Source organism: Astyanax mexicanus, chromosome 10 (assembly GCF_023375975.1).
Source record: "Astyanax mexicanus isolate ESR-SI-001 chromosome 10, AstMex3_surface, whole genome shotgun sequence".
Classification (NCBI taxonomy): Eukaryota; Metazoa; Chordata; class Actinopteri; order Characiformes; family Acestrorhamphidae; genus Astyanax; species Astyanax mexicanus.
In genome coordinates, this window is record NC_064417.1 from 17,263,615 (window position 1) to 17,291,478 (window position 27,864).

General features: G+C 37.0%; 3 protein-coding genes across 5 annotated transcripts in view; 2 read left to right on the plus strand and 1 right to left on the minus strand.

The window, feature by feature from the left end:
• The window catches only part of LOC103043601 (cyclic nucleotide-gated cation channel beta-1), a 267,445-nt gene that overhangs the window by 229,140 nt on the left and 10,441 nt on the right, over nucleotides 1–27,864 (plus strand). The window lies entirely within an intron of this gene.
• The window catches only part of tmtc3 (transmembrane O-mannosyltransferase targeting cadherins 3), a 183,952-nt gene that overhangs the window by 45,636 nt on the left and 110,452 nt on the right, over nucleotides 1–27,864 (plus strand). The window lies entirely within an intron of this gene.
• On the minus strand, nucleotides 3,246–27,228 carry arntl1a (aryl hydrocarbon receptor nuclear translocator-like 1a). Of its 2 annotated transcripts, none has more exons than XM_022683916.2 (19): nucleotides 27,104–27,228; nucleotides 18,206–18,252; nucleotides 17,935–18,082; nucleotides 16,746–16,766; nucleotides 16,390–16,428; nucleotides 16,265–16,297; nucleotides 15,212–15,369; nucleotides 14,980–15,059; nucleotides 14,799–14,891; nucleotides 14,595–14,712; nucleotides 14,347–14,499; nucleotides 13,708–13,954; nucleotides 11,531–11,637; nucleotides 11,287–11,437; nucleotides 10,471–10,556; nucleotides 6,100–6,208; nucleotides 5,344–5,437; nucleotides 5,062–5,155; nucleotides 3,246–3,905 (listed from the first exon to the last, which is right to left on the minus strand). In XM_022683916.2, the coding sequence occupies exons 3-19, from the start codon at nucleotides 18,072–18,074 to the stop codon at nucleotides 3,748–3,750; spliced, it is 1,881 nt and encodes a 626-aa protein (XP_022539637.1). In that variant the 5' UTR covers nucleotides 18,075–18,082; nucleotides 18,206–18,252; nucleotides 27,104–27,228; the 3' UTR covers nucleotides 3,246–3,747. The 2 variants fall into 2 exon arrangements, with proteins under 2 accessions (XP_022539637.1, XP_049339923.1); XM_049483966.1 differs by lacking the exon at nucleotides 27,104–27,228 and adding an exon at nucleotides 26,174–26,251.

Below are 27,864 nucleotides of genomic sequence, written 5' to 3' on the forward strand. Positions count from 1 at the left end.
AAAAAATTTTATCGCACCCATATGGGCAGCCAGTTAGAGCTGGCTCCACAAAAACATGTCAACCAGTAACTATGGGATTTCCTGTACTCGCACTTAACATGCACAAACCATTTTGGATTTAGAAGTAGGTTTACTTGATCAGAAATGCAGATAAATTAATAAACAGGATGAAACATGATAGGAAAGAGAGCAAGCAGTTCTAGTCAGCAGCCTGATATCATACAATCACACGTTGTAAAAAAAAAAGTGTGGGTTTACAGTTTGGCACTTAATTAATGTATGCTTTAAAATTTAGAAAACAATGCTAAACTATCATAACATATAATTATATTGTCACACCTTAGCCCTTGTCTGTCTTGTGTTTCTCCCTCATTTGGTCTCTTGTGCTCCTGCCCCTCTGTTTACCTGTTATGTGTTTCCCAGCCATGTGCTATTGTTGTGTTTTGGTCCTGTCTCCGCCCTAGCCCCACCCTGTCATCAGTTATTTGTAACCCCGCCCCCTCTTGATTGATCCTCAGGTGCTTCCAGTTTCCTGTTCCCTCCTCCTGTATATAAGCCCCTTTGTTTCAAGTCTTCCTTGTCTTGTCTTTGTTTGCTGGGCGTGGTCTTGTCAGGTCTGTTACATGTCTTATGCTGCTTGTTAGGTTCCTGTTTTCTAGATAAGTCTTTTTGAGTTTTGTTTTCCTTGTTTCTTAGTTTACTTACCTTAGTATTGTATGTTTAGGTTTTGTGTTTCCTTACCAGTGTTTGTTTTGTTTTTTTCAGTAATACTTTTATCATGTTTGTTTGTTAATTTATTAGTTTGTTTATTTATTAAATCTATATTCTGCATTTACGTCCACCCCTCATCTCATCCGTAACATATATATATATATATATATATATATATATATATATATATATATATATATATATATATATATATATATATATATATATATATATATATGGGACAACATTAAAAAAAAATAGGAGAATGAGTAGAATGTCTAAAGTGGTGTTTGTAATATTTGACCTTCTTCAGGATTTTGACAGTCTCAGGTATTGGAAATTAGACCTGAAAATAATTTTTGTGAGACAACAAAAGACTGAAGAGATAATGGTCTGGGAATTAGTCGAAAAGTTCTATTTCACCATTTATTGCATTATATTACATTATCTGTTCACAGGGTCATTATGGGAAAAATCCACAGTAAAATTTGTCCTTCTTTAGGATTTTGACAGTTTCAGGTATTGGGTATTTGGTCTGAGTCATTTTTCTGAGACGATTTAAGACTGAAGAGATAACAGTCTGGGAATAAGGCGAAAAGTGCAATTTGCCTATTCCTTCTATTATGCTATATGCTATGTTCACAGAATCATTCTGGAAAAATTCCACAGTAATAATTGTTGTTCTTCTGGATTTTGACAGTGTGGGGTATTGAATATTAGGGCTGATAGTCTTTTTGTGAGACGGATTAAGACTGAGATAATGGTCTTGGAATGAGGTGAAAAGTGCTATTTCACCATTAATTATTAATATTAATTAATATTATATTACATGCTGTATTCACAGGGTCATTGTGAAAAACAGTAATATTTTTCCTTCTTCAGGATTTTGACAGTCTTATGTATTGTGTATTATGTATGGTAGTTTTCCAGACGACTTAAGAGATAATAGCCTGGGAATTAGGCCAAAAGTGAGAGCAATAACGTTTTAATTCATATCATCTAATTTTATTTACATTATATTTTACTCAGAATTCAATTCTGTCCCTCGCATTGTGTTCTCCCCTTTATTCAGAGCGTTTACACAGCGCTTTGCTTCCATGCAGTTTTTTACTGTTAAAATGCGCCATCTACAGGCGGCCGCATTTATGTTCAGCCAGCATTTAAGGTGGAACGGAAATCTGAATAAGACCCTGGCGAATAAGAAGCTAACTTCAGCCTCGTGGGTTTTTCTAACGTTTTCATTCCGTTATTTCTGTTTAAGAGCGGCATATGGGCAGGACTAACTACAGTAGCACATAAATGTTTTTAAACTGTTAATATAGTATTTTGTAAAATACTTATACACATTCAGCTTCACCGCTGTTCAGAAGTTTAAATCGCGCTACGTTTAACCGGTAGCAACGCAGTTTCCGCCTTCTTTTGACAGATCTGTTAAGGTGATTGGCTGCAGTAAAAAATGATGGACAGCTTGGTCTGTCTGTAAAAAGTGATTGACAACGAAAGTGTAGCATCTGATTGGTTTAGCCACGCCCACTGGGGGGCTCCGGTCTGCAGCATTACTCTTCTCAGAGAGCTGCTGGCTGGTAGAATTGATGCCTAATTGTGAGATACCTTAAGTTTAAAGTAAGCTAGCCTTTTAGTTCAGTGTGTGTGCTATAGCCTATTGTCTACTAACACAGCAGAGCTGAAAGTGAAACAGTGCTGAGACTAGCAATATTTCTGCTGCATATATCAACATGTAAATAACCTACCAATATCACTGTAGGCGCAAGTACACATTAGTAATTTATTAAGCAATAAAGCAGTTTATTATTTTTGTCTGGTAAAAAGCCTTAGCATTGCAGTGCAGTGCAGTGCTTAAAAGTTATTGTCAATGCTCAATAACTTCATGATGTTACCAAAGCCAATGAAATAAATGTGATCTCAATATTAATAAAAAATAATTGTGATTATGATTTTTGCAATACATTTTTGCCAGAGATTGATAGGGGCCCACTGACATTGCGAGTGTACAGGGCCCAGAATTTGCTGCAACACCCCTACATAAGATATTGGCCAAAACACCTAGTCATATTACTTTCTACCCTCCCAGTTTGGTCTACAGTTTGGGCTTCACGGTCGTTTCCTCCGGAGAATAATAATGATAATAATAAGAAGAAAAAAAATCAGCACCTACAGTGCTTGAATTCAAATTTGGGAAATCTTAATCCTTAGTCCATCCTGTTTTCCCAGAGCAACACTCCTTTTTCTATTGCAATAAACAATTCTTTTTTTCAGGATTCTGCCACTGGGTGGCAACATAGAACCAAAATATCACAGCATTAGTCCAATGGAAAGCTGAGGAATGCAGTACAGCGGATGCAGAAGAACACACGCAGGAGAACACGTCACTTGCGTCACAATGATTCACGTTAGAGCAACATTCACTAGCACCAATAATCATGTTAAGTCAGTGGGTCCATCAATATCCTCAACGATTTCATGGACAAAAACCTGCACAGTGCCTTAAGCAAATCAAATAAGTCCTTTAGTATTTTTATTTATTTTTATTTTTAAAAATATTCACTGCTGTTACAATATACTTTGCATAATATTCATACTTAATAGAATTACAGTATTTGTTACAATCTGCATATACAATATTTAAAACATATCATTTGTAGTGTAAAAACATCAAACCACAAAACATTAAATTAATTATATATATATATATATATATAATCTTTCTGTATGAGGATGGGTACCATAGTGATGATACAAAACGGTGAGATACAGAGAGATCTGAATGATGGATAAAACTCCATAAGAAGAAGATAGCTTGGATGTGTGCGTGTGGTGAGCGAGTGAGTGAGTGTGATGTCCTATATCAGTAGCACCATTGTTCTGTACTCCACTGCACAGGAGCCGTAGTGTCTTGTTCACTGTACACACACACAGCTTTTTTTTATATATTTTTTTTAGGTTGTTTGGGCTAGATTTTAGATCCAGTCGGTACAACTGCAGTTACTGGATGAGGATCAGACTGCTGAGCTGTTCTCACAAGGGCCAGGGCAGGTCACTGAAATCCACAGGCCCACCCAGGCCAGCATCAGCCTCCAAAAGGCTCATGATGACAGCCATGGCTGCCTCGTCGTTGCTGGGACTGCTGGAGCCAGGCTCATCCATGATGTCAATGCTCAAGTGGGAGTTGTCACCTACAGTAAAAGATTGAAATATGACCAGAGTCTATTAACATCTCAAAGATTCACAACATTCTTTTTTTTATCTGGAGCCCTGCATATTCTGTGTAGGATTTTGGGTTTAGCTAGATAGGGTGTGTAGGTAGCTGAACTCTTTGATATGCCCGATCCACGTACAGATCCATATTCCAGTCCAAAGCTAAAGCTGGAAAATAAACCCGCCGTAATGTTAACGTTCCAGTTTAACAGTTTACCCTGAACCCCCAGCAGCTTCAGTCTGCGACTGACTGAGTAAACTTTAGCTGTTTGTCTACAAAAAAGTAAATTATCTGGAGAGTTTTAACTTTGGAAACACAGTGCAGTAGAACGGTACACGTAAAGTCAGCGTCCGAGAGGGAAACAGATTAACACCAGCAGTATGTTAGCCTTGGTAGCACTGAACTGACAGCAGCTGCATTCCGGTGTTGTAAATCCACATATCCTATAAAACACTTAACCAGCACAAACACACCTATCTGTTATTAAAAAACAGTCATCATTTAGTTCGGAAATACAGTTAACATTGCCAGTTAGCCGTTAGCCATCTCTATAAAGATCTGCAGTCTGTTAGCCTAGCTAGCAAATGCATTCCGGCATTGTGAATGTAATAATGTAATAAATCTTAAGTGAGTTACAGCCATAATCCACATCTAATATCAAACCACGGATCCTACCAACCCTAACCAGCACTAAGAAATCAATCAGTTATTAAAAAACAGTGATTAACAGAAATACAGTTTGCATCGCCGGTTAGCTATTGCAGCTAATCCTCTATGCTACCTGTCTCCTGCGCAACCGTTGCAAAAAATGCCCTGAATTTAATATTTAACCTATTTAATATTTAACTTTTTTTTATATTTAATAAAAATTAAAAAATTTGATTTGAAAGGAAACTATTGTGTAATTGCATATAAAGTGTCAAATAAATAACTTTTAAATGCATTTACATTAAATGCACCTGTGGATACTCTTCAAAGGGCTGTGTGGTCTGTTTCAGCCTCATTATGTAACCTTAATCATAGTACTATCAATAAACTAAAAGTATCGGTATTTGTATCGGTATCGGAAAATTTATATCAGTCCCATCAATATAACAAATGTTCAGATAAAACCAGATGTAATCAAAACTTACTCATTATGGAGTTGTTGGAGTACGGGTATCCTATGGAGTCCGGACCAGACACAATTCCATTGGAGGGCAAGTCAGGGGTGCCTCCATTTTGAATCTACAAATCACAAAGTGTCAGCGTGACATCTCTCGGAAATGAAGATGCTGATCTTTATGCAAGAGCTGCTATAGAGACATTACTGCATTTATTGCTTATGCTTCATTATGCACATATACAACACATATATTATGTAACAGTGTGGGGAGTGAGAGGGAGAAAGAATGACAGCAAGGGTTTGCTCTTACTTTCTTGCCCCCTGGAGAGTAGGTGTCAGGAGGGGGAGTGCTGGTGATGTTGAGGGGGCTGGAACCACAGCTAGAGGGAGAGGATCCACGAATCCTACAGATGAGAAGAAGAGAGAAAAGGCTTTTTGATATATTGCCCCTAATTCTAAAACACTATAACTACATTCTGTCTGTTCTGAGAAGAATTGTTATTTAATTATTAAACACTGCAAAAGTTAGTTGCATTCTTAAAGGGGTTTACTGTGTTTTTTGTAAATTCAGAGAGAATTACTTTTATTTTCTGTTGAGAGTGAAGTTTTAAAGTAAGGTTTAAAGCCCTTTAATATGCTTTATGCATATTGAGAGGGTTTATTGTATATTGTATTGTACTATAGAGTTTATCATACTTTTTTTACTTTTAGAATTCGAGGAATTTCTGTTTTTTTAGATTTCGAGGGGGTTTACTGTGCATTTCATATTGAGAAATAGGGATTGCATTTTTGTTTATTTTTAAATTAATCTATTTTAAACATTGTTTCTTCTTGGGGGTTTGTGTTTTTGTGGAGATAGAGGATAAGGTAAATTTTTTTTTTTATTTTTAGATTTAGAGATGTTTGGTGTTTTCAGGAGATTTTAGGGGCTTTAGTGGGGTTTTGTAGATTTCAATAAGAAGGGTTTATATGCATACGTGCTTAGTGTATTTTAGTTGTTTTTTTATTTAATTATTTTTTTTCTTCATTAAATTAAATTCTGTGCAACAATCAGGAATTGTCTCACCTCTGAATCTCCATCACCTCCTCAGCAATCATGCGGCCGATCTTCCCAGCCCCGGCCCGTGTCCCACCCGGGATGCCTGGGACAGTCTGGAGAGGCCGCTTCCCTCCACCTAGTGCAAAACATCACACACACACACACTTTCAAACATGAGCATTATAATCATTTGATATGTTTACCTAACAAAAGCTCATTTGTTTTGCTTAGATTTGCTTAGTTTTTACTGAACTTCATTATCACACTCTGACCCAGTATAAATAATGAAAAGTCCAGTGCTCTCTCTGGCACCTATTTAAAAAAAAATGAACATCCCACAACATTTACCTTAGCCTTGGGAATTTTGCATATCTTGTATGTATATTATATTCTACAACACCTTTGTCTCTATATTTATCCGTTTAAATAGCTGTATTCTGTTTTCTTTATTTCCTTACAGTGTTAAAGTGAAAGCTTGTAAACCCTTTAGAGCTTTCTGTATTTTTAAATCAATTTGACCCAAAACTTTATCTGATTTTCACACGTCCTAAAAGTGGCTATGGAGAACCAAAACAAATGGGACAGCAGTATTATATTTGATCATTTATTTGCTAAGGAAAATAATGTAATAATACATATCTTTTTTATCAAAGAGTTTCTTATTATTTTCTGGATGAATTGTTGCATTGAAAAAACTAAACAAAAACCCTCCCACTCCCTACTGCACCTATAAATTTCCTTCGGTAAAAATAAACACACGAATAAACAAATACAATCTAACAAAAGTGGCTGTATCAGTCACAGAGTAGCAACAATGACAGATTGTGGTGGTATATACAGTCTCATGCATCAATGTCCATTTGTTCGACATATGCAATGATAGGCTGCCAGATAGCATAGAATTTCAAGCTGTTCCCACTTGTTTTGTAACAATTTTTTGCTAAATTTAAAAAATACATTAGTTCCTTTATCCGATGGTTAAAAGTAGGTGGACTTCCGTTTTTACATTTGAGCAAGATCAGTCGTCTTACTAACAAGGTTGTAAAGACTATCACATTTTTTACTGATTTATCTATGAAAAAAATCCTGTAATGTCACCCCAAATACAGCCTTGTCTGGTGAAGGTGGGATAATAGTTTCTAAAGCATTTGAAAGAAAGGAAAATATAAATCGCCAAAATGTTGTTAATGTAGAGCAGGTCCAGTACATATGTGAAAGGGTCTGTACACCTCTTACAGACAGGATTAATATCCAGTACAATTTTTTTTAGCTTTACTTTAGACCAATGTAAGCAGTGAACAACCTTAAACTGCGTCACACTGTGTCTCAAACAAATTGATGAGGAGTGAATTCTGTTCAAGGCTTCTTCCCGTGTTTTTTCCAACATTTGTATATTCAGCTCCTCTTCCTATTGTTGTAGCGAAAGTAGCGATTCTGATTTTTCTGAATTAATTAACGTATATACTGTCCCAAATCTTTGTGAAGCTATGGTAGATTCTAAAATAGTCTTTTTTAGATTTTTTGGTGGTAAGGTGAAAAAAATTGAGGGTAATGTGATGAAATAAAAGTCAGCAGTTGTAAATACCTAAAAAAGTGTGAATGAGGGATATTTCCTATTCTTCTGAGCTGTTCGACTGTTCCGAAATGATCAATAAAAATATTTTTATCGCACTGAAGCCCATATCTCTCCATTTAATGACAGCTGTATCAGTTACTGAGGAAATAGTATTATGATAAATGTTTCACGGATTAGATTTATACTTGGACAAAGGCTCGCGCATCGGGATAACTGAGCAAATCAGTGCCAGCAGTGACACCGGATTACATAAGATTTTTCCAATTGCACCCATTTGGGGTCACTCTGTTCCTTCACAGCGCTAATCCAATGTAATAATGTAAGTTTGGTAATGATAAACCACCTTGTGTACGATGCTTTTGCAGAATACTCAAACGTGCTCTAGGCTTTTTATTATGCCAAATGAACTTAACAAATTAGCTTACTGATGCTTTTTGTTAAAAATATTGGAATATTTTGAAACAGAAATAAAAATTTAGGGGCCACATTCATTTTAATGATATTTATTCTGCCCCCTAGGGATAGGGAGAGTAAATCCCACCGTTCAAGATCTTGCTTCACTTTAGTTATAAGAGGGGGGAAATTGACATTATAAAGATCCCTATATTTGTGCGTCACCCATATTCCTAAATAATTAAACTTATTAGTATTAATTTTAAATGGGATCTGATTTAATATGGTTGCCCTGTGTGTTTTATTCATGGGCATAAGCTCACTCTTTCCAAGATTAACTTTATATCCTGACACTTTACTAAAGCTATTTAATGCATGGAGTAATTCTGGTAATCTAGACATTGGGTCAGATATATATAAAAGCATATTGTCTGCATATAAAGAAATCTTGTGAGTTAAACCTTCTCTACATATCCCTTTAATTGCATCTTCGTTGCATACTAATATAGCTAAGGGTTCAATCACTAAGGAAAAGAGGAGGGACAAGAGGGGACAGCCTTGTCTAGTGCCCAATTCTAGCTTTAAAAAAGAGGAAAAAGCGTTGTTTGTACTAGTGATGGGACGATACACTTTTTTCAGCTCCGATCTGATACCGTTATAAAACTGATATAAAATTGCTGATACCGATACAAATACCGATACTTTTAGTTTATTGATAGTACTATGATTAAGGTTACATAATGAGGCTGAAACAGACCATACAGCCCTTTGAAGAGTATCCACAGGTGCATTTAATGTAAATGCATTCAAAAGTTATTTATTTGACACACTTTATATGCAATTACACAATAGTTTCCTTTCAAATTAAGGGTTTTCATTTTTATTAATTTGCGCAGTTGACTTTTATTTTGACAGGTAGCATAGAGGATTAGCTGCAATAGCTAACCGGCGATGCAAACTGTATTTCCGTTAATCACTGTTTTTTAATAACTGATTGATTTCTTAGTGCTGGTTAGGGTTGGTAGGATCTGTGGTTTGATATTAGATGTGGATTATGGCTGTAACTCACTTAAGATAATTATTTATTGCATTCACTGCATTCAATGCCGGAATGATTTTGCTAGCTAGGCTAAAAGACTGAAGATCTTAATAGAGATGGCTAACGGCTAACTGGCAATGCTAACTGTATTCCCGAACTAAATGAATTACTGTTTTTTAATAACAGATAGGTGTGTTTGTGCTGGTTAAGTGTTTGTAGAGCCTTGTGGTTTTATAGTAGGCCTGGACAATAATTCGATATCTGTATTTATCGCGATAAGAAATATTTCAATAACAGTGATATCATTTTTTTCTGGTATATCGATATGTATTATTTACAGAATCTGTCACAGACATGCATTTTTTACTGGCGTCAGCTCGCCGCACAGCTGAACACAATCATCCTCCGTAGCTGGGCTATCTCTGTGCGGGATGACGTAATCACGCAGGCACGTAGCCAGACAGGCTAGGCTAGGCTAGGCTCGGGTCCACTACGCATCTAAAATGTCTCGCGCTGGAGCCAAACAGAGCCGGGACGAGCGGATCCAAGGCTAAGGTAGGCTCGGTTCGCATCTGAAATGTTCCGCCCTGGAGCGGAACGGAACCGAGCGTCCTAATTTAAAGTTATTTTTCTTGGTAATAGTTATATAGGCTTATGTTTGGCAGGGATGTCATGTTTTTATTTTGCTATATGCAAATAAAATCGAGCATTGATTTATTTTTTTTATTTCTTAAGTATTATAAAGTTTTTTGTGAAAGGAGGTTTCAAAGACTTAGACAGTAGTAGGTACATATTTCCATTGCAGGGATTCTTTTTTTTCTTCATCATTTACAGAACAATAAAATCTGATTAAATACAAGCAAATTGAATCTCAAGAGATGGTGGGTCATGCAGCAAAACAACGACCCTAAGCACTTTAAACTATGGTTTAATAAAAATAAAATTAATGTTTTGAAACCAGTCAAGGTCCTGACCTTAATCCATAGAAATATTGTGGAAGGACCTAAAGCAGCACAGTAACAACAGAGTTGAAAAAGGGTAAAACAGGCTAATGTGCAGGACTAGTCAACAGTTATCTGAAACATTATCTGTAGTTATTGCGTCAGAAGGCCTGATACTGAAAGTAAAAAACCCTATTCCACATTCAGATTAAAAAAAATCTTTAAATCAAGTTTAATAGTTTTGTCTTATTTGTTTGATTGCATTTTTACACTTCTGATGTAAAAGTTTTAGGCTTTTTAAGGTTCAAAAACTTAAAAGCACCACTATAAGAACAAACTGTCAATAAAACGTCAATAAAGTGACTGAATTAGATTTTAAAGGTCACTAAAGCTTAAGTTAGATTCTGTTATTCTTTAGACATATCAAATAAATAAGCTGGTGTACTGACCATTTTCAGAAGTGAGCACACTGTCCATGCTCTGAGGGGAGGCAGCGGACTGATAGCTGGGGTCGGCTCCTTCCAGTACGCTGCCCCTGAAGGAGGACAATGGAAGGAACACAATGAGGACAAAAGTCAGGCTGTGGTGGCTGTGTGGATAAACCAACATACAACCTATAACCCAACATCCGCTAATTTTAGGGCAGTACATAAAATAATAATACAACCCTAATTCCAATGAATAATACAATGGTTTGCAAATCCTTTTCAACCTATACTCAATTAAATACACTACCAGGACAAGCTATTTAATGTTCAAACGGATTAAATTGGTTGTTATAAATATTTACTTTGAATATGATTCCTGCAAAACGCTCCAAAGAAGTTGGGACAGGGGCATGTTCACCACTGTTACATTATGTGTATATGGATGAGTTACATCCTTTTAACAACAATCAATAAGTGTTTGAGAACAAAGGACACTAATTGTTGAAGCTCTGTAGGTGGAATTCTTTATCATTCTTGCTTGATGTACGACTTCAGTTGCTCTCTGTTGTCGTATTTTGCGCTTCATAATGCAGCATCCATTTTCAATGGATGACAGGTCTGGACTGCAGCATGGAATGTCTGGAATGTCCCAACTTCATTGAAATTGGATCTGTAATACTACTACTACTACCAATAATAATAATTATAATAAGAATATTAATAATATTTAAGATCTTTCATGTAGGGATTTCAGGCATGCAACACATTCCAATAAAAATCTCAAGGCATCAATTAGAATGAGTGTCCACAAACATTCAGACAGAACAAAGGACTTACGAGACCACTGTGTTGGTGGAGACGATGTATTCCACTTCTTTGGTCCAGGGGTTCATGAAGCTGAACCAGCGGCTTCGTAAAGTGATGAAGGAACCGTCTTTAATCTTAAATTTGTAACAGTTTGTGCTGATCTTCTCTTTAGTCTGAAGAACTGAAGACAAGTCCAAGTTTTTTTTAAAGCAACAATTCTAATTACATACTAAAAGACTAAATTGCTAACAAATTGACTGAACAGAACAGTTACCTTGTCTGTGGCACTCGGCCAGATGGCCGATGTCGTCCTGATGGAAATACTCATAGAACGACGTTCCCAGCAGCTCCTGAGGTAAATATGCTAAAATGGCTGTTGCCCTAATTGGAAACAAACAATCATTAACATAATCAAGCAGGTAAATTCATACATTACTTTATCGTTTCATGGAAAAGGACAATCCAACAAGTTTCATGCAACTAACACACACCATCTAATATTAACACGTTAAAACTGCACTGACTTAAGCTTCTCAGATGTTTATAAATAACAAACTGTTAGCAGGCATTTTATAGACTTTTGTCCAAGGTCCACCCAAAGTGAATCAAAGTAAATATCTGAGCAAATCATTTGTGACCTGTTATATGATATATAAAATGCTGTTAAAAAGTGCTACAGAATACATCTATTGAGTATTGAAATGAAAGTTGTATAAATAAAGTTTGTTATGTTTTGCCTCAATATAAAGCAAGCTATTTTTACATTTATTGAGAACTAATAATATAAGGACACAGACAATAGAAATGGAGCCTTGATGATGTGCTGCTCACCAGCTTTCACTGGAGCTACATCTAGTAGCTGCTTTTATAAATTCCAGAGTGTTATGCAGCAATTTGGAGGTTTTGGATTTGTCCTGTTCACAACTCAGTTTTGGTTATGAAGCAACCTTGTGACTATGCCAATGAATGTCAAGGAAAATACAGGTAAGTTACATTGCATTTAGAGTAGATGTCAGTCTCAGATTTAGATTTCTTATTCAGACTTAAATAGGGATCATGTTACACAGTCTTGCCCAATTAATCATTTAGGTGAAACTCTAGTGTGTCACGAGGAAGGCACATTTTTCAACACCTACGCTACACCACCCAACAATTTTAAACCACAACAAACTACAGTTGCAAGAAAAAGTATCTGAACCATTTAGGATTACTTGGATTTCTGCATAAATTGGTCATTAAATGTGTTCTGATCTTTATTAAAAGTCACAACAATAGACAAACACAGTCTGAACACAACATGTTAACATTCACAGTGAGGGGGGAAAAATATTTGAACCCCTATGTTAATGACTTTTGAGTTAATTGGAGCCATGATGTGATAAGATTGGATGTGTTGGTTAAAGCTGCCCTGTCTTATAAAAACACACACCAGTTTTGAGTTTGCTGTTCTTAAGAAGCATTGCTTGATTGCTTGAATCATGCCTCACACAAAAGAGCTCTCAGAAGACCTACGTTCAATGAAGCTGAAAAAAATGTTACAAAAGTATCTCTAAAAGTCTTGATGTTCATGTGTCCATGGTAAGACTGACGGTCTACACATTGAGAAACTTCAGCACTGTTGCTACTCTCTCTAGGCGTGGTCGTCCTGTAAAGATGACTGCAAGAGCACAGCGCAGAATGATCAATGAGGTGAGGAAAAATCCAAAAGTGTCAGCTAAAGATTTACAGAAATCTCTGGCACATGCGAACATTTTTGATGACAAATCAGGAAAACATTAAACATGAAAGGTGATGATGTGAGGACATCACGTTCGAAGCCACTGCTGTCCAAAAAAAACATTGCTGCACGTTTGTAAAAGAGCACCTGGATGTTCCACAGCACTACTTTTGGAAAGAACACACAACGCTATGTGTGGAGAAAAAAGGCACAGCACACCATCATCAGAACTTCATTCCAACTGTGAAATATGGTGGAGGAGGCATCATGATTTGGGGCTGCTTTGCTGCCTCAAGGCCTGGACGAAAAAATTATTTCCCAAGTTAACCAAGACATTTTGCAGGAAAACTTAGGACCATCTGTCTGCCAACTGAAGCTCAACAGAGGATGGATGATGCAACAGGAGAGCAATTCACACCAGATATCCCAAGAATATTGCTGAACTGAAACAGTTTAGTGAAGAGGAATGATCTAAAATTCCTCCTGGCTGTTGTGCAGGTCTGATCTGCAACTATAAAAAACGCTTGGTTAAGGTTTTTGCTGCCAAAGAAGGGTCAACCAGTTATTAAATCCAAAGGTTCACATACTTGTTTGTCTATTGTTGAGACATAGATGAAGGTCAGAACACATTGAATAACCAATTTATGCAGAAATCCAAGTAATCCCAAACAGTTCACATACTTCTTCTTGCAACTGTATAAATAGACTGCAGACACTCTGTACCAAGTTCTTACCTCTGGTCCACAAAGACAAATTTGCCATCAATGGTGTGGCGAGAGACATACTCGGTAGGTTTGACGCGGATATCTCCGTTCATAGGCTGGGGGACGATGTGAGGGTGCAGGCGGCCAATGGCCACCAGGCAGCTAAGGTTACAGCCCTCGTTGTCAGGTTCATTTTCCTCATCCAGGCCCATCTTGGTGGGCGGCCAGCTCTTCAAGTAGCCAGTGCTGTGAATGGTGCAGAAGCTCTTGCGGTCTGCTGTAGTAATAAAATGAGGGTTAAAAACATACCACTGATCAGGAAATTGTGTGATGATGTGATAAATATAAGCAGTGTGTTTGGATCTGGAAGAGAGTATAAACACGCAGGTTCCTGAGTTCTGGATCAAAGAGCCTCTAATCTGACTGAAGCATCTGTAACGTTAAGGATGTGCTACTCATGGTAAAATAACTCAGTCATTAAAGCTGGCAGACTGTTTTTATTGCAGGTATTCTTATGTTTTATTAGCCTTTCTTGTAACTATATATCAATGACTTTCCTTGGAGGACACATGGTTTGGATGAGCGTCTGGTAAAGAAGGCGCCAGGCGGCTGAGCAGCCTGGCCGTACATACGTGCCCACAGCTGTCTCGATCATAAAAACACAGCTACCTTTCTTCTTGGAGCAGGTGGAGGAAAAGTCTTTGTCCTCCATCTTGACGGACGGTTGCCGGTTGCACTTCATTCTGCAGAAGAATGAACGCCGAGCGCCTGAACACAGCCTGGAGGGTCCAGGAGTGATATCAGTCTTCACAGGCAGACCAGCTAACAAGGACAGAGAGACCAAGAGACATAAGAAAAATCCCAGAACTGTCACATTAAACCAACCTTAACAAGGCAAAAAAAAAAAAAACGTTTACTTTTGGCATCAATGAGTCGTTCTCGTGGTGCTGTATCAGAAGAAGACAGCTGTTCCTTCACTTTAGCAATATCCTTCGGATGCAGGTAGTCAAACAGACTCTGGCCAATCAGGTCGTTCTGGTGGGAACAAATGGAGTAGGTGTGAGAGTGTGAAACAGTTAACGTGCCTAGTGTTAGATGGATGTACAAGTCTTTCACTGTACCTGACTATAGTTGAGAATTTTATAAACAGACTCTGAGACAAAGAGAATCTTGCCCCGGTCACACCCAACAACAAAAAGAAAGCCATCAGCAGCCTGAGGATAAGGAAACAGGTGAGATACACAATGTACACACAAAGCAATACTTTTGAAACAAAGCAAGGCCTAGATGCTTCAAACTTACCCTTAATATCAAATGCTTTAGTTCATCATCTGATAAGAATGCTGGTTTATAGTTTGCTTCTGTGTATGGGTTAGTAGCACCTGTAAGGAGAACAAAAATATTTATTGTTACATGTAAATGTTTATTATTAGTTGTATTGATATTGAACTTAATGATTGTATAGTGTTTTGCCTAAACTTAAATGTATACTGATTTAGAAAACAAAGGTTTTCTATTTTAGTTCATGTTTTACCTCGCAACGTCTTCATATGTTGCACAGCCATCCGGAGCACCGTCAGCTTATCCAGCTTGCGAGACATGGCGTTGCATGTAGGAATTAAAGAAGCCAATTCATCTATAAAACTGTTCATCTTATCCCTACGCCTTTTTTCAATCTGACTGTGGGCTTCCCTGTAGTGGAGTAGACAGGAGGTTAACACCTGAATCATTAATCAGTTTATGAAAACAGAAGAAAAATTATTCTGGTCTGCTATAATTACAATAGCAGTGTTTTGGGTTCCAGAGACCAGGGTAACAGCTTGTTCTTTAACTACACTACAGCCTTATTTGGATGGATTTGGTTTTACATAGAAGGCAGGTAATATCTCCAGGATGTCTGTTTATAACTGAATTTGTACATGGAATAAACTATCATGGTTACATGACAGAGATAAGAGTGGATAATTGATTCACGCAGCACCATTACATCATGTGAGTCCACGTGACAGTTCAGTACTGTGTTTTCTGACTGTAGAGGAACTTTCTTACAAATAAACATCCTATAAAATTTCCTCCTACTGTGTTCAACACACAGCTTTCACATCTGACCAAACCCAGTCTGCAGTTCATCTCATTTCTATGTTCTATGCTAAATGAATATACTTCAAATAGTTATCTGAGCACTAGCAGAGACAGACCAATTTGTGAACATGAAGAACTTCAGATGAACACTCACATATCTTTATCTTGAGCTTTGATAGTAGATCCACTGATGAACTCACAACTGACACAAAGTTTTCAGAGTTCTTCTGCTCTATTACCATCTCATTACTAATTATCAAATGCTTACAGTGCAACCAGAACATTACAACACAGAAATCTTCAGCATATTTGAGTACTGTGTCTTACAACCTCTACCCCATTCAAACTCCTCTGTATTTTACAAAACCCTCAACAATTCCCTTATCCATGTATTGGGATATTTACCAACATGCAATATTGGCACCATGTTAGTGGCATGTATGTGTGAATTCATGCCTACAAGTTGGAGATCTGATTATTTCACGTTCTGTACTGCGATTTTTACCTGGCATTTTTAATCCGTCCATGCTGGTCGTCTCTGAAACAAAAAAGAAACAGGTTCATGTGAGTCCATTAATTAATGCACTCAAATTTAACATGCATTTTATATAAAACATAAATTTTACCTACCTCCCAAGTTGTTTATCCTTTTCTGTGTCCATACTGTCACTGTAGAAATGAAAACCACAGAAATTTAAACCTAAAGCATTAGGTTTTATTAGCTCATAAATGCTCAGATTGTCTACATTTTCTACAATGTGCTTGAATCATTCAGGGTGGTATGATGTGAGGCCTCTCCCAATTCAGAATTATTCACACCTGAAAAGTTTATGCTTCTGCTTCAATTTGTAAAAATCAATCCATGTCTTCCATATTTGCATTTGTATCACATTTGTGTTTTACTGTGTGTTTTAAGAAACTCAATTCTGGTCTGAGAAATGCACCAAAGACTGAAAAAAATGTAATAAAAATTAGACTGTACTTACTCAAATGAAAACCCATCAATCCTGAAACAAAAATATGTTGTTACCAAAAAGCAACAAAACATTTTTAATGCACTACCAGCACACTTATTATGCTTAGGCCTGTTGCGAAAATTATATTATCGACTTATCAAATGATTTTTTAAACCGTGATCATTCTTCAGCGGAGGATGTGTAAGCTTGCGCACGTATTCGAGGCCTATAGGACTTTCTCAAAACTAAACTTTGCTTTGAAGTTCCACGGCTCCGGTACGGAAGTATTTTGGCTTTAAGGCAAATGAGCGAGGAGAACCCATCAAGGCGAATCAGCCGGTATGTTGACTTTCAAAACAGTTAAAAACAGAATATTGATATTCCAGAAACATCCTGCCTTACGCACCACAAGGTGGACATGTTGGTGTTCCTTGCTTGTAATTTATTTGACAGTTACATAAAAAACTACATTTATAGCAAGAGCTATGGCCTTCTGTCTTTGATCATATGGACACTTTGAGCTAATTTTTGTTTTATAGCATTTACATTTATGATCAGAAAATAGAATCTGCACGTGCCTTTGTGTTATGTCCAGAGTTAAAATAAATAAATAAATAATGTAAATGTTACTTTCATTTATTTTTTAATTTATTTTTTTATGTTTATTTTTATATATATATTTTGTTGTATTTATTTAGGATATTACAATATTTTTTACATTAAAAGCCCAATGTCTGTTCTAAAAATAATAAGTTAGTTTCACTGTAAAATGGTGTATTAGTGTTATTATGCTAGTATATTATTACTGTGGCACATTGTCTAAAAGCTCCTTTGGGAGCCCAGAGGCATTTTCTACAGTGGTGCTTTAAAATGATAATATTATCGTTTATCGCAATAATTTCTGGCAGGGGCGTTCCCTGGGTATGTAAAGATCCGGGGCTCAGCCCAGTTAAAATACTCATTTAAACTAAGTATAGTACAGCAGTATAGTACTAAATTCTGGCTATCCACAACATCCAGCTTCGAGATAACTGGTTAGCTAAATTATTATCATTAATTATTTCTTACAGTAATCCTGCAATTCTAAATGAATAAAAACAATTTGAAAATGAAACAGTTATTGGCTGATCAGGCGCATCAGGACAAGAGTCACCGCATTTCACAAAACCAAGAAGCTGTTTCTTCTAATTAGGCTGCATGTGGGTGGGTGTGTACTCACTGGTACTCAGTGGCACTTCCCTTCCTCTTGCGGGTGTAGTCCATGCCCGGTGTGCCCACAGAGCTGCTGATGAGGTCTGTGGAGCTTGGGGACATGAAATCATTCATTGTGGAGGAGATGTCCATTCTTTGGTCTGCCATTAGATCATCTGAAGACAGAGACAGTGACTTTGAAGTGGCCATAAAAGAATATATGGAATTTACCAGGAATAACAGCTTCAGCTTCAGCTGCTATAACATCTTGCACAATCAAGATAAATAATTATACTTACCACAAATTGATTCAGAGGGCTGTTTTCAACACAATGCCAGCAGCAACCTGTTGGGACCAGTACAATGGAAGATATTAGTGGAACTGAAAGAACACACTTATAATTTAGTGGTTTACCTGAAGCAGGGCCGTGCAGAGACCTTTGGAGGGGCAGGTGCTCAAAGTCAAGAGGGCGCACATCGAGCACGAATTTGAAACACTTTACAAAAACATACCTTACAATATAACCGGTTGATTTGTGATTTAATTGTGGCGTTACTGTAAACTACAAATTAACAGAAGTCACCTTAGTGCAGTGTTTCTCAACCCAGTTCCTGCATATTCCCACTGTTATGCATATTCTAGAGCTTCCTCTGCTTTAAAGGCACTTAATGATGTAAGTGGTGGTATGATGTGTCTAATGCACTGCTGATTATACATAATTGATTTATGGTACATAGGGGGCTAAGGGATTAACAGGTAAACTCAATAAAGGATTGTTAATTATCTGATCAGGAGGAAAATACACAATTTAAGGGCAGGGACCAGGGTTAAGAAACTGCTTTAAACTACCAACATTACCCAAATTCTAAATTCTAGCTATCCTCTGCATCCAGCTTCTAGCAAACTAGTTAGCTAAACAGATTTTCTGCAATCCTAAATTAATTAACACAATTTGAAAATGAAATAGTTATTGGCTGATCAGGCCAAGTTAAACATTTCATTTCTATATTTTTTTCTCAAACCTTGACTACCTCTCTATCTTATTCCAAAGTTAAGATACCTGCAGTTTATTAAGCACACAGTGGGTTTGAACTGTGTGTTTTGATTCAGACGTGTATTTTTAACCAGCTATCAGAAACAGTGTCATCACAGTTTACATGGTTAGCCTACCATTACCTTTCTTTAAGAAAAAATCCTGTATATCCATATGTGTTTTAAGCTATTTAGTTACTAGTTATCAGTCATATGTATCATTGAGCTGGGTCTGAATGTAGTGTTCTACAAAAGAAAATGACACCCAGTTGTCACCAATTACTAGGGGTGTGCCATATCATATCGTACACAATGATATCGTCAAAATGTATATATATATATATATATATATATATATATATATATATATAAATATATGGAGTTTTTGGTCAGTTGGATGTTCGTGTTGGAGCAGTTCGTAAGAATAGTGCTACCCATAGCTACAGACAACTAGACATGGTGCAGATGCTGAAAGCCTTAATCGTTCCAGGTGTGCTGGCCGTCGCCGGCTGCTGCTGGTGGTGGTGGTATAGCTCCCGTTACCAGCTAGCTTGAGGAGGATGATCATCACAGAGGATTCTCAGGTTGAATACACTCCTGCTATAGAGCTTCCAGAGCTCAAAGTAATTGATGACCTTTCTTCTTCTTTTGAAGATGGACAGTGTGCTCAGTCAAGCCCAGAGGAGCTCCCCCTTCAGGACACCACAATAGAGGATCCTCAGACTGAAGACACACCAGTGTCTGCTGTAGAGCTTCCAGAGCTGAGTGTCGTTGATGACCTGTCTTCCTCTAGTGAAGATAGACAGTGTGCTCAGTCTGAGACTGGGAGTATTTGACCTCCTATCTCGACTGCAGCACCTGTCTCAAGCCCAGAGGAGCTCCCCCTTCAGGCCAGTGCGGACGACAGCCAGCCAGCAGAGAGCAGTGCGGGGAAAACTCAGCTTGAGGAGCTTGAGGTGCCAACCCCCATCAAAGAGGATCCTTCTGCTAAAGACGTACCAGCTTCCTTTCTGGGACGAAGGACAAAACCACAGGTCCTTTCCACCTCCCTGCCTGTGAAGCCCTTTCTCATAAGGGATGAGAGAGCCTTTCCTAGGTGGCATGGGACACAGTAATGGATGATTGGTATTAACTCATCAAATAAAAGCTAACATATATATATATATATATATATATATATATATATATATATATATATATATATATATATATATATATATATATATATATATATATATATATATATCAGCTCTGGAGTCATGTCACTTTCTTTTTGTATTAACAAGATAAGATAAGATAATCCTTTATTAATCCCACAATGGGGAAATTTACAATTTACAAATGTTACAGCAGTACAGAGGTAAGGACAGAGAAGCAGGTCAGGAAAAAATATAAACAAATAATAATACATCTATATACAAAGATATATATAGAGATATGATTATGGTAGAGTGTGAGTATTATTGCACAAAGAGTAGCAGTAAATAAATATCAAATAAATAGTAGATAAAAAGGTGAGAAAATATTGCGCGTTAAAAATATTACACAAATGGTGATAAGGAGATCACAGTACATGTAGTGAGATGGATACTGCACACGGTAAGCATTACAGCTATACTGAGTAGTATGTAAGTTTCAAACTTTTGTTTGAATCTATTAAAATCTGTTAAGTTATTTATATTGGTAATATGTATATAGGTTATTTAATACATATAATAAGAAATTAGAAATAATAAGGAATAAAATAAGAGAGCAGTTTGTTATAGTTCGTAGGCAGTATTCTGGTAATATGAATTCAATCAAGTGTTTAAAGCTATTTGGTGCAGATATTTGGTTTTGATAATGCTATATGTCGTTTTGGTTGTAGTGCTTCATTTTGCAGGATATATAAAGTATTTTGCAGTTTGATTGTGCAGTTTTGTGAATTGTGGCTCAGCTACAGGCCTAGCACTGATACATGCTCAGCTACAGGCTCAGCTACAGGCCTAGCACTGATACATGCTCAGCTACAGGCTCAGCTACAGGCTCAGCTACAGGCCTAGCACTGATACATGCTCAGCTACAGGCTCAGCTACAGGCCTAGCACTGATACATGCTCAGCTACAGGCTCAGCTACAGGCTCAGCTACAGGCCTAGCACTGATACATGCTCAGCTACAGGCTCAGCATGGTTATATGCTCAGCTACAGGCTCAGCTACAGGCTCAACATGGTTACATGCTCAGCTACAGGCTCAACATGGTTACATGCTCAGCTACAGGCTCAACAATGGTTACATGCTCAGCTACAGGCTCAGCTACAGGCTCAGCTACAGGCTCAACAACAGGCTCAACAACAGGCTCAACAACAGGCTCAACAATGGTTACATGCTCAGCTACAGGCTCAACAATGGTTACATGCTCAGCTACAGGCTCAGCTACAGGCTCAACAATGGTTACATGCTCAGCTACAGGCTCAGCTACAGGCTCAACAATGGTTACATGCTCAGCTACAGGCTCAACAATGGTTACATGCTCAGCTACAGGCTCAGCTACAGGCTCAACAATGGTTACATGCTCAGCTACAGGCTCAACAATGGTTACATGCTCAGCTACAGGCTCAACAATGGTTACATGCTCAGCTACAGGCTCAACAATGGTTACATGCTCAGCTACAGGCTCAACAATGGTTACATGCTCAGCTACAGGCTCAACAATGGTTACATGCTCAGCTACAGGCTCAGCTACAGGCTCAACAATGGTTACATGCTCAGCTACAGGCTCAACAATGGTTACATGCTCAGCTACAGGCTCAACAATGGTTACATGCTCAGCTACAGGCTCAACAATGGTTACATGCTCAGCTACAGGCTCAGCTACAGGCTCAACAATGGTTACATGCTCAGCTACAGGCTCAACAATGGTTACATGCTCAGCTACAGGCTCAGCTACAGGCTCAACAATGGTTACATGCTCAGCTACAGGCTCAGCTACAGGCTCAACAATGGTTACATGCTCAGCTACAGGCTCAACAATGGTTACATGCTCAGCTACAGGCTCAGCTACAGGCTTAACATGGTTACATGCTCAGCTACAGGCTCAGCTACAGGCTTAACATGGTTACATGCTCAGCAGGCATTTTGCTACAACCTTGTATTAACTTGTTTGTATCAAAAACAACAATGCACAATAAGACAAAGTAGTGCAAAATAAAATAACTTTAAATATAATGACTTTAAAGTGCTACCTGTGTTTAAAATACTGTACATATTAAAGTAAGAACCATATAACCTATTAACTGCAAAATGTGTTCTTTTTAAAATTGTTTGTAAACAGTCACCTGTAGGTTGTATTGGTTGTTGACATTGTTCACGTCACTATTTGCCTAAGCCGAGTCTCAAGACTTGAGATAATATAAAACACGGTTGATTTTATTGGAGTGCCAGAACACAAACCCGACTGACCACCTTACACTGAATGCAATGCAATGCAAAACATACAATATTATTGAAAAAAGCTGATAATCATTTGAGGCAGCAGTGGCTTCAGGAGGACGTGTTGATACATGTTTTCATAGCAACTCTTCATCACTTTCTGTAAGTACTTTAATATTACGATTAATATAAAGTATACACCTTATAATATTTCATCAGACATCTGGCCGTCCGGAAGCCTTGGACCTTGGAAGTAATGCGATAAAGGGCACGTTTAGATAACAAGCAGAAAGTGTTAGAAAATGTGAAAGCACCATCTAAATTCACTCAAATAGAATATTCCTTCAGGCCCTCAATTAACACAAACAAAAAACATGATCCAAAATCCACCTCTCTACATCCCATTGCAGCTTTTCAGTTAAACTCTAATACGCAGTAGTTCATCGTGAATGTCTTTTGAGAAGCTCAGGGTCAAGAACTTTCATTGTTCTTTACTGTTACTGAAACGCTTTGAACAGAATAAATGTGCTATGCATGGTAAGGGCTGTCTGAAGCCTTGGCCGTTTTGTCTGTATGTTCTACCCCCGCTATTTACCCCGCTTTTTTTTTACTACCGCATTCCAAACCCAGAAATGGTATTGGCCGATACTGTGTGTAAGTGCCAGTATCGGTGCAACCCTAATAGTAATTCACATTGTTATGAATAACAGTATTCACACGAAGTACCAACAAGTCACTGATGATGCAATGCATCGCTGTGCTAATGTGATTAAGGTGAAATGAATAATTATGCAAGTCAAACACACTTTTGCTGAAATGTTGTTTTGACTGCTATTACTTTCTCTCAGATTTAGGACTGCTAGAAGGCCAAGAGAGAGTGCTGCTGAAAACCTGAAGGAACGATGAGCAAGAGCTCAGTAAAGAGGTTTTGAGGGACAGGGAAGAGGAGGAGCAAAAGAGCAGTGAAAGAATGAACAATCTGTTCTGTTCAGATTGACGCAGAAATAAAAAGATCAAAGTGTGTTGGCTACATTGTTTGTTTGTAATCACATTTTCAATGCAAATTTCCACAATAAACAAATGTAAAAAGTATGAAATTGGTTCTGAAATCTATTATATACAAATTTATAATTTTAAAGCAATAGTTGAAATCCCAGCTTAACCAAATGTATGAGTGCGTCCACAAGTTTTAAATGAATAACTGATTGGTAAAAGTGTGGGGAACCTCAAAGTCCATTTATAATAATAATAATAATAATAATAATAATAATAAATAAACTTTATTTATATAACACCTTTCTTACATAAAAAAATGCTGCTCAAAATGCTTCAAAATGAAAAATGTAAAACAATAAGTAATATAAAACAAATAAAAAAACAGAAAGCTGCTTCACCAGTCTTTTTGTGCTGGGAATATTCAGTAAAGCCTCCTGATGATCTTAATGCATGATGTGAACAACATATTCTTCTTCGTCAGACACTCTGAGATGTATGTAGGTGCAAACCCATTAAGAAATTAATAAAACAGTAAAAGATGTTTTTTAAATCAACGACACAGGCAGCCAGTGAAGTGGAGCTAAAACAGTGTTTTTGTGTGTGTTAGGACTCTGGCTGCAGCATTCTGAACAAGCTGTCGTCTGTCAATTGTGGTTTTGGGCAGTCCAGTGAAAAATGCATTACAGTAGTCTAATTGTGAAAAAACAAATGCATGGATCAGTTTCTCATTATCTTGCAGTTTGAGTTTAGTTTTGTCTTCATTTAACTGTAAATTGGAAATGTAATTTGTAAACTGTTAATTATAGACTCTATGCTTTTTAATTACATTAACTAAAGGAAGCATGTACAAGAAAAAAAAGAATTGGGTCTGACACAGAAGTATATCATATTCCTTGGAGCGATGGTCAGCTATACCAACAAAGGACTTTCAACCAATTCAAACTTTCAAACATTTCCAGATAGCCCTACCCAGGTTTTCAGGCAATATATAAGAATGTCTTGATCCACGTTATCAATTGCTGCATTCAAGACTAAAACTACAAGGACAGCATTAACTCATTTACTATCTTAAGAATGGTAGCATTACAATTTGTCTAAAACTACTTAACTAATAGATCTAAATTATATATTTTTTTAATTAAGGCCGGATTACAGCATTTAAAAAATGTTTCTAAAAAACAGTTTATTATATGTAAAACACTAAAAATAAGACCTAAATAAGGTCTTATACGGTCTAAATAAGATCTAAAATCTGTATAACAATGTGGTAGCAACTGTATCTAAAATGCAGTGTGTAGCACATTATTGATTATGGTTGCACAGATTCTTGAACTACAGGTCTGGAAGAAAAATTGGATAAACAGCTGTGAAGTAGCATTCTAACAGCTAGAGCTCCAGAAGAAAGAGGAGAGGCATGGCTGAGCTTCAGTTCAGAAGCTGATGTACGATACTGACAATGTAATTTTGTTGATTATGATAAACTATATTTTGTATTATTCAAAAATGTATTTGTAAACATCTAATACAGTGCTAGTCTGCACATATCAAAGGATATAATAATTGCTTATAAAATATATATCATATGGAATAACTTTGAAACAACTGAAACAAACAAAAACATTGAAATCACGAGAGCAAATATCAAACACTCCATGTGGCCTATTAAATTTAATCTTCAAATTCTAAGCTATGTAATAATATTTAATGTAAATAAACAAATCAGAATTAAATTGCAAGAAGATAATTACAATTATATTAGTGGTGTTAATCACTTACAAATAATTGCATTAATCGCAACAAAATTCTATGACTAATCATGAATAAAATTATGATTCATTTTTTAATTTTTTGGGAAGGAGCCTTTTGACTGGGTAATCAGTTAAGCTAGAGAATAGGTGCCCAGGGGTCAGCCCTGCGGGGGGCTTCTGTACAAATGTAAGTAATTTTCTTCGGTATTTCCACTCACTGCTGGCTGTGTTTATCAGACTAGTACATTTAACACTGTTTTAAGTTGTTTTCCAGTGTTGTTTTCACCTATGCAACACTGGAGACTAAAGACCTGATCGGCTAACACGTTAGCCGGATTTCCAAGTACCAAACATGGTTGGCACACTAAGCTAACCCCCGCCGGTGTGCTAGCAGCAGCAGTCGGTCGTACAGTGTAACAGGTTTAACTGTTAGATGGAATAAATATAGATTAACCTGTAACTGAGTGATTTTATGTGTAAATAGTGAAACTATGATGGTGTTCTCTATGAAGCGCTGTTACTAATTCCGATTATTTTGTCCATTTGTCCCCAGGGAACGTGATTACCGGGCTAGGGAAGAAGCTCTTTATAACTGGGGAGAAGAGCTCTACTTAGACCGGCTGTTTTTTTTCTTTGAATTTAATAAAGTTTTCTCTCTTTACATTATTCATTTAGCTTGTTGTGTTTTTATTTTCACTTTGATTATTATACAATCACATCTGAACTAGTGGGTCTGGGTAAATTTCACACTTTTATTTGCAAATAAGTAAGAAATGTATGAAGCATGTGATGTTTTTTTTTTCATATAACTAAAATGTCAGTATATATGTTCATACATTAATGTTCTGGAACCACGTTAAATTTTAGAATTTCGTTAGAATTTTTTGTGGACGATATATTGTCCCAAAATTATTGCGATACACAATATTTTTATAATTTTAAGACTATTAAATACCACTGACATAATGATAACAGAACAGCATAAAAAAAGCAAGTTTACACTTTTAAAGACAGCAAAAATAATAAATAAATAATAATTTATTATAATTAGTTTGAGAATTATATACGTTTTTTTTTCACCTGCTTTAGTCCACACTGTGTGTATGGAGTCAGTTAATTGAAGCACGACTGGCTAAAATACTGTTCACTGTTATGTGTGAACAAACCTGCAAAGAAACAAAATAGACATAAATATCACGATTATCAAAAATGATTGAGATCATGTTTATTTATTGTACGATAAATCGATATTGCAATTATTGTGACAGGCCTATCCACATGTAAACACTTGAGTAAAGTGGCCATTCCAAACCTGTATAGAGATGTCAAGCACTGAGTTGTGTTAAGTCTATATACAATAAACACTAACAATGGAAGTTTGAGTGTTGTATTACAACATTTCCTATTTAAGCAACAATTTTTATTGTAACTGAAATTTCCCTAAATGAATCAGTCAACAACAATGTTCATCACACTGACAATAACACTGGTTATTACACTGAAAATAACATTGTTCATTACACTGACAATAAAAATGTTCTGTCCATTACAGAGAAAATATCACTGTTCATCACACTGACAATAACACTGTCCATTACAGAGAAAATATCACTGTTCATCACACTGACAATAACACGTTCCATTACACTGAAAATGGCACCATTTGTTACACTGACAACAACACTGTCCATTAAACTGAAAATATCATTACACTGACAATAACAGTGTTCATCACACTGACCATTACACTAAAATATCACCGTTCATTATACTGACAATAACACTGTTCATCACACCGACAATAATACTGTCCATTACACTGACATGAACACTCATTACTCTTTCTCAGTAATGTGAGCTCAGTTAGGAAGCGTTAGGAATGGACAGTTTGTCTTACGCCAGAAAAATGTCCCTCACGCCTGAAAATCAACAGTTTTAACATCATGAGACAAAAACCCAGAGTTTCAACACACTACACATAAAGCATAAGCGGCAACACAAAGCTCTTACCGGAGAAATGAAACGCATCACAGTCGCTGGCAGGGCGGCAGGCTGGCCGGGCGGCTGGGCAGCAGGGTGGCAGGGCTTCTCGGTGGCGGGCGAGGAACTGTGACATAAACGGAATCGGTCTCTGACCTACTTTCCTTCTTTTCGTGAGCGCGTCGGGCCACTAACCTACATTTCCACCAATGAGAACTTTGGTACAATCTGATTGGACCCGATATCCAATCAGAAAGGAGTTTACAAACCAAAAGCATAAGACTGATCACTGTTGAAGCCAATCACAGCGCTGCATTGGCCATCACGATTCAGATACACGGTCCAGCTCGGTATGGGGGGGCGGGGTTTCAGTGCAGATGTATAATTATGCTGGTAGGACATAACTCGTTTTTAGAGTGATTACAATAATCTACACTTACTGAACGTGAACAACGTGAAAAAACTAAAATACATTTAACGTACATTTAAAATGTGTCTGGGGTGACACTAAAGTTTTATGAATTATTTAAGTCCTCCATTAGAATTTTAATATGACACTAAATTTGTACATTATAAAGCTGGTATAAAGAAAATCTAGGGAAATTGCCACAATGCAATTATTTTATTTAAAGAGACATGTCAAAGTCTGTAATTGATACATATCTTACAAGACTTTATCATCAAGACTAACACTAACCAAGCAAAGACACAAGATATTAAATACACTACTCAAATTTTGAGAGTATAGATTCAGGCACATAGCATAGTAATATAGATACAATCAAATGTAT

Bases quoted from the DNA above. Each gene is read 5' to 3' on its own strand.
- arntl1a (XM_022683916.2), bottom strand. From the start codon at position 18,074: ATGGCAGACCAAAGAATGGACATCTCCTCCACAATGAATGATTTCATG. The intron at 14,500-14,594 runs GTAAACGTTTTT...TGTCCTTGTTAG, and splicing joins ACGACTCATTGATGCCAAAA to CTGGTCTGCCTGTGAAGACT. The intron at 11,438-11,530 runs GTAACTGTTCTG...ACTTGTCTTCAG, and splicing joins GGCCGAGTGCCACAGACAAG to TTCTTCAGACTAAAGAGAAG.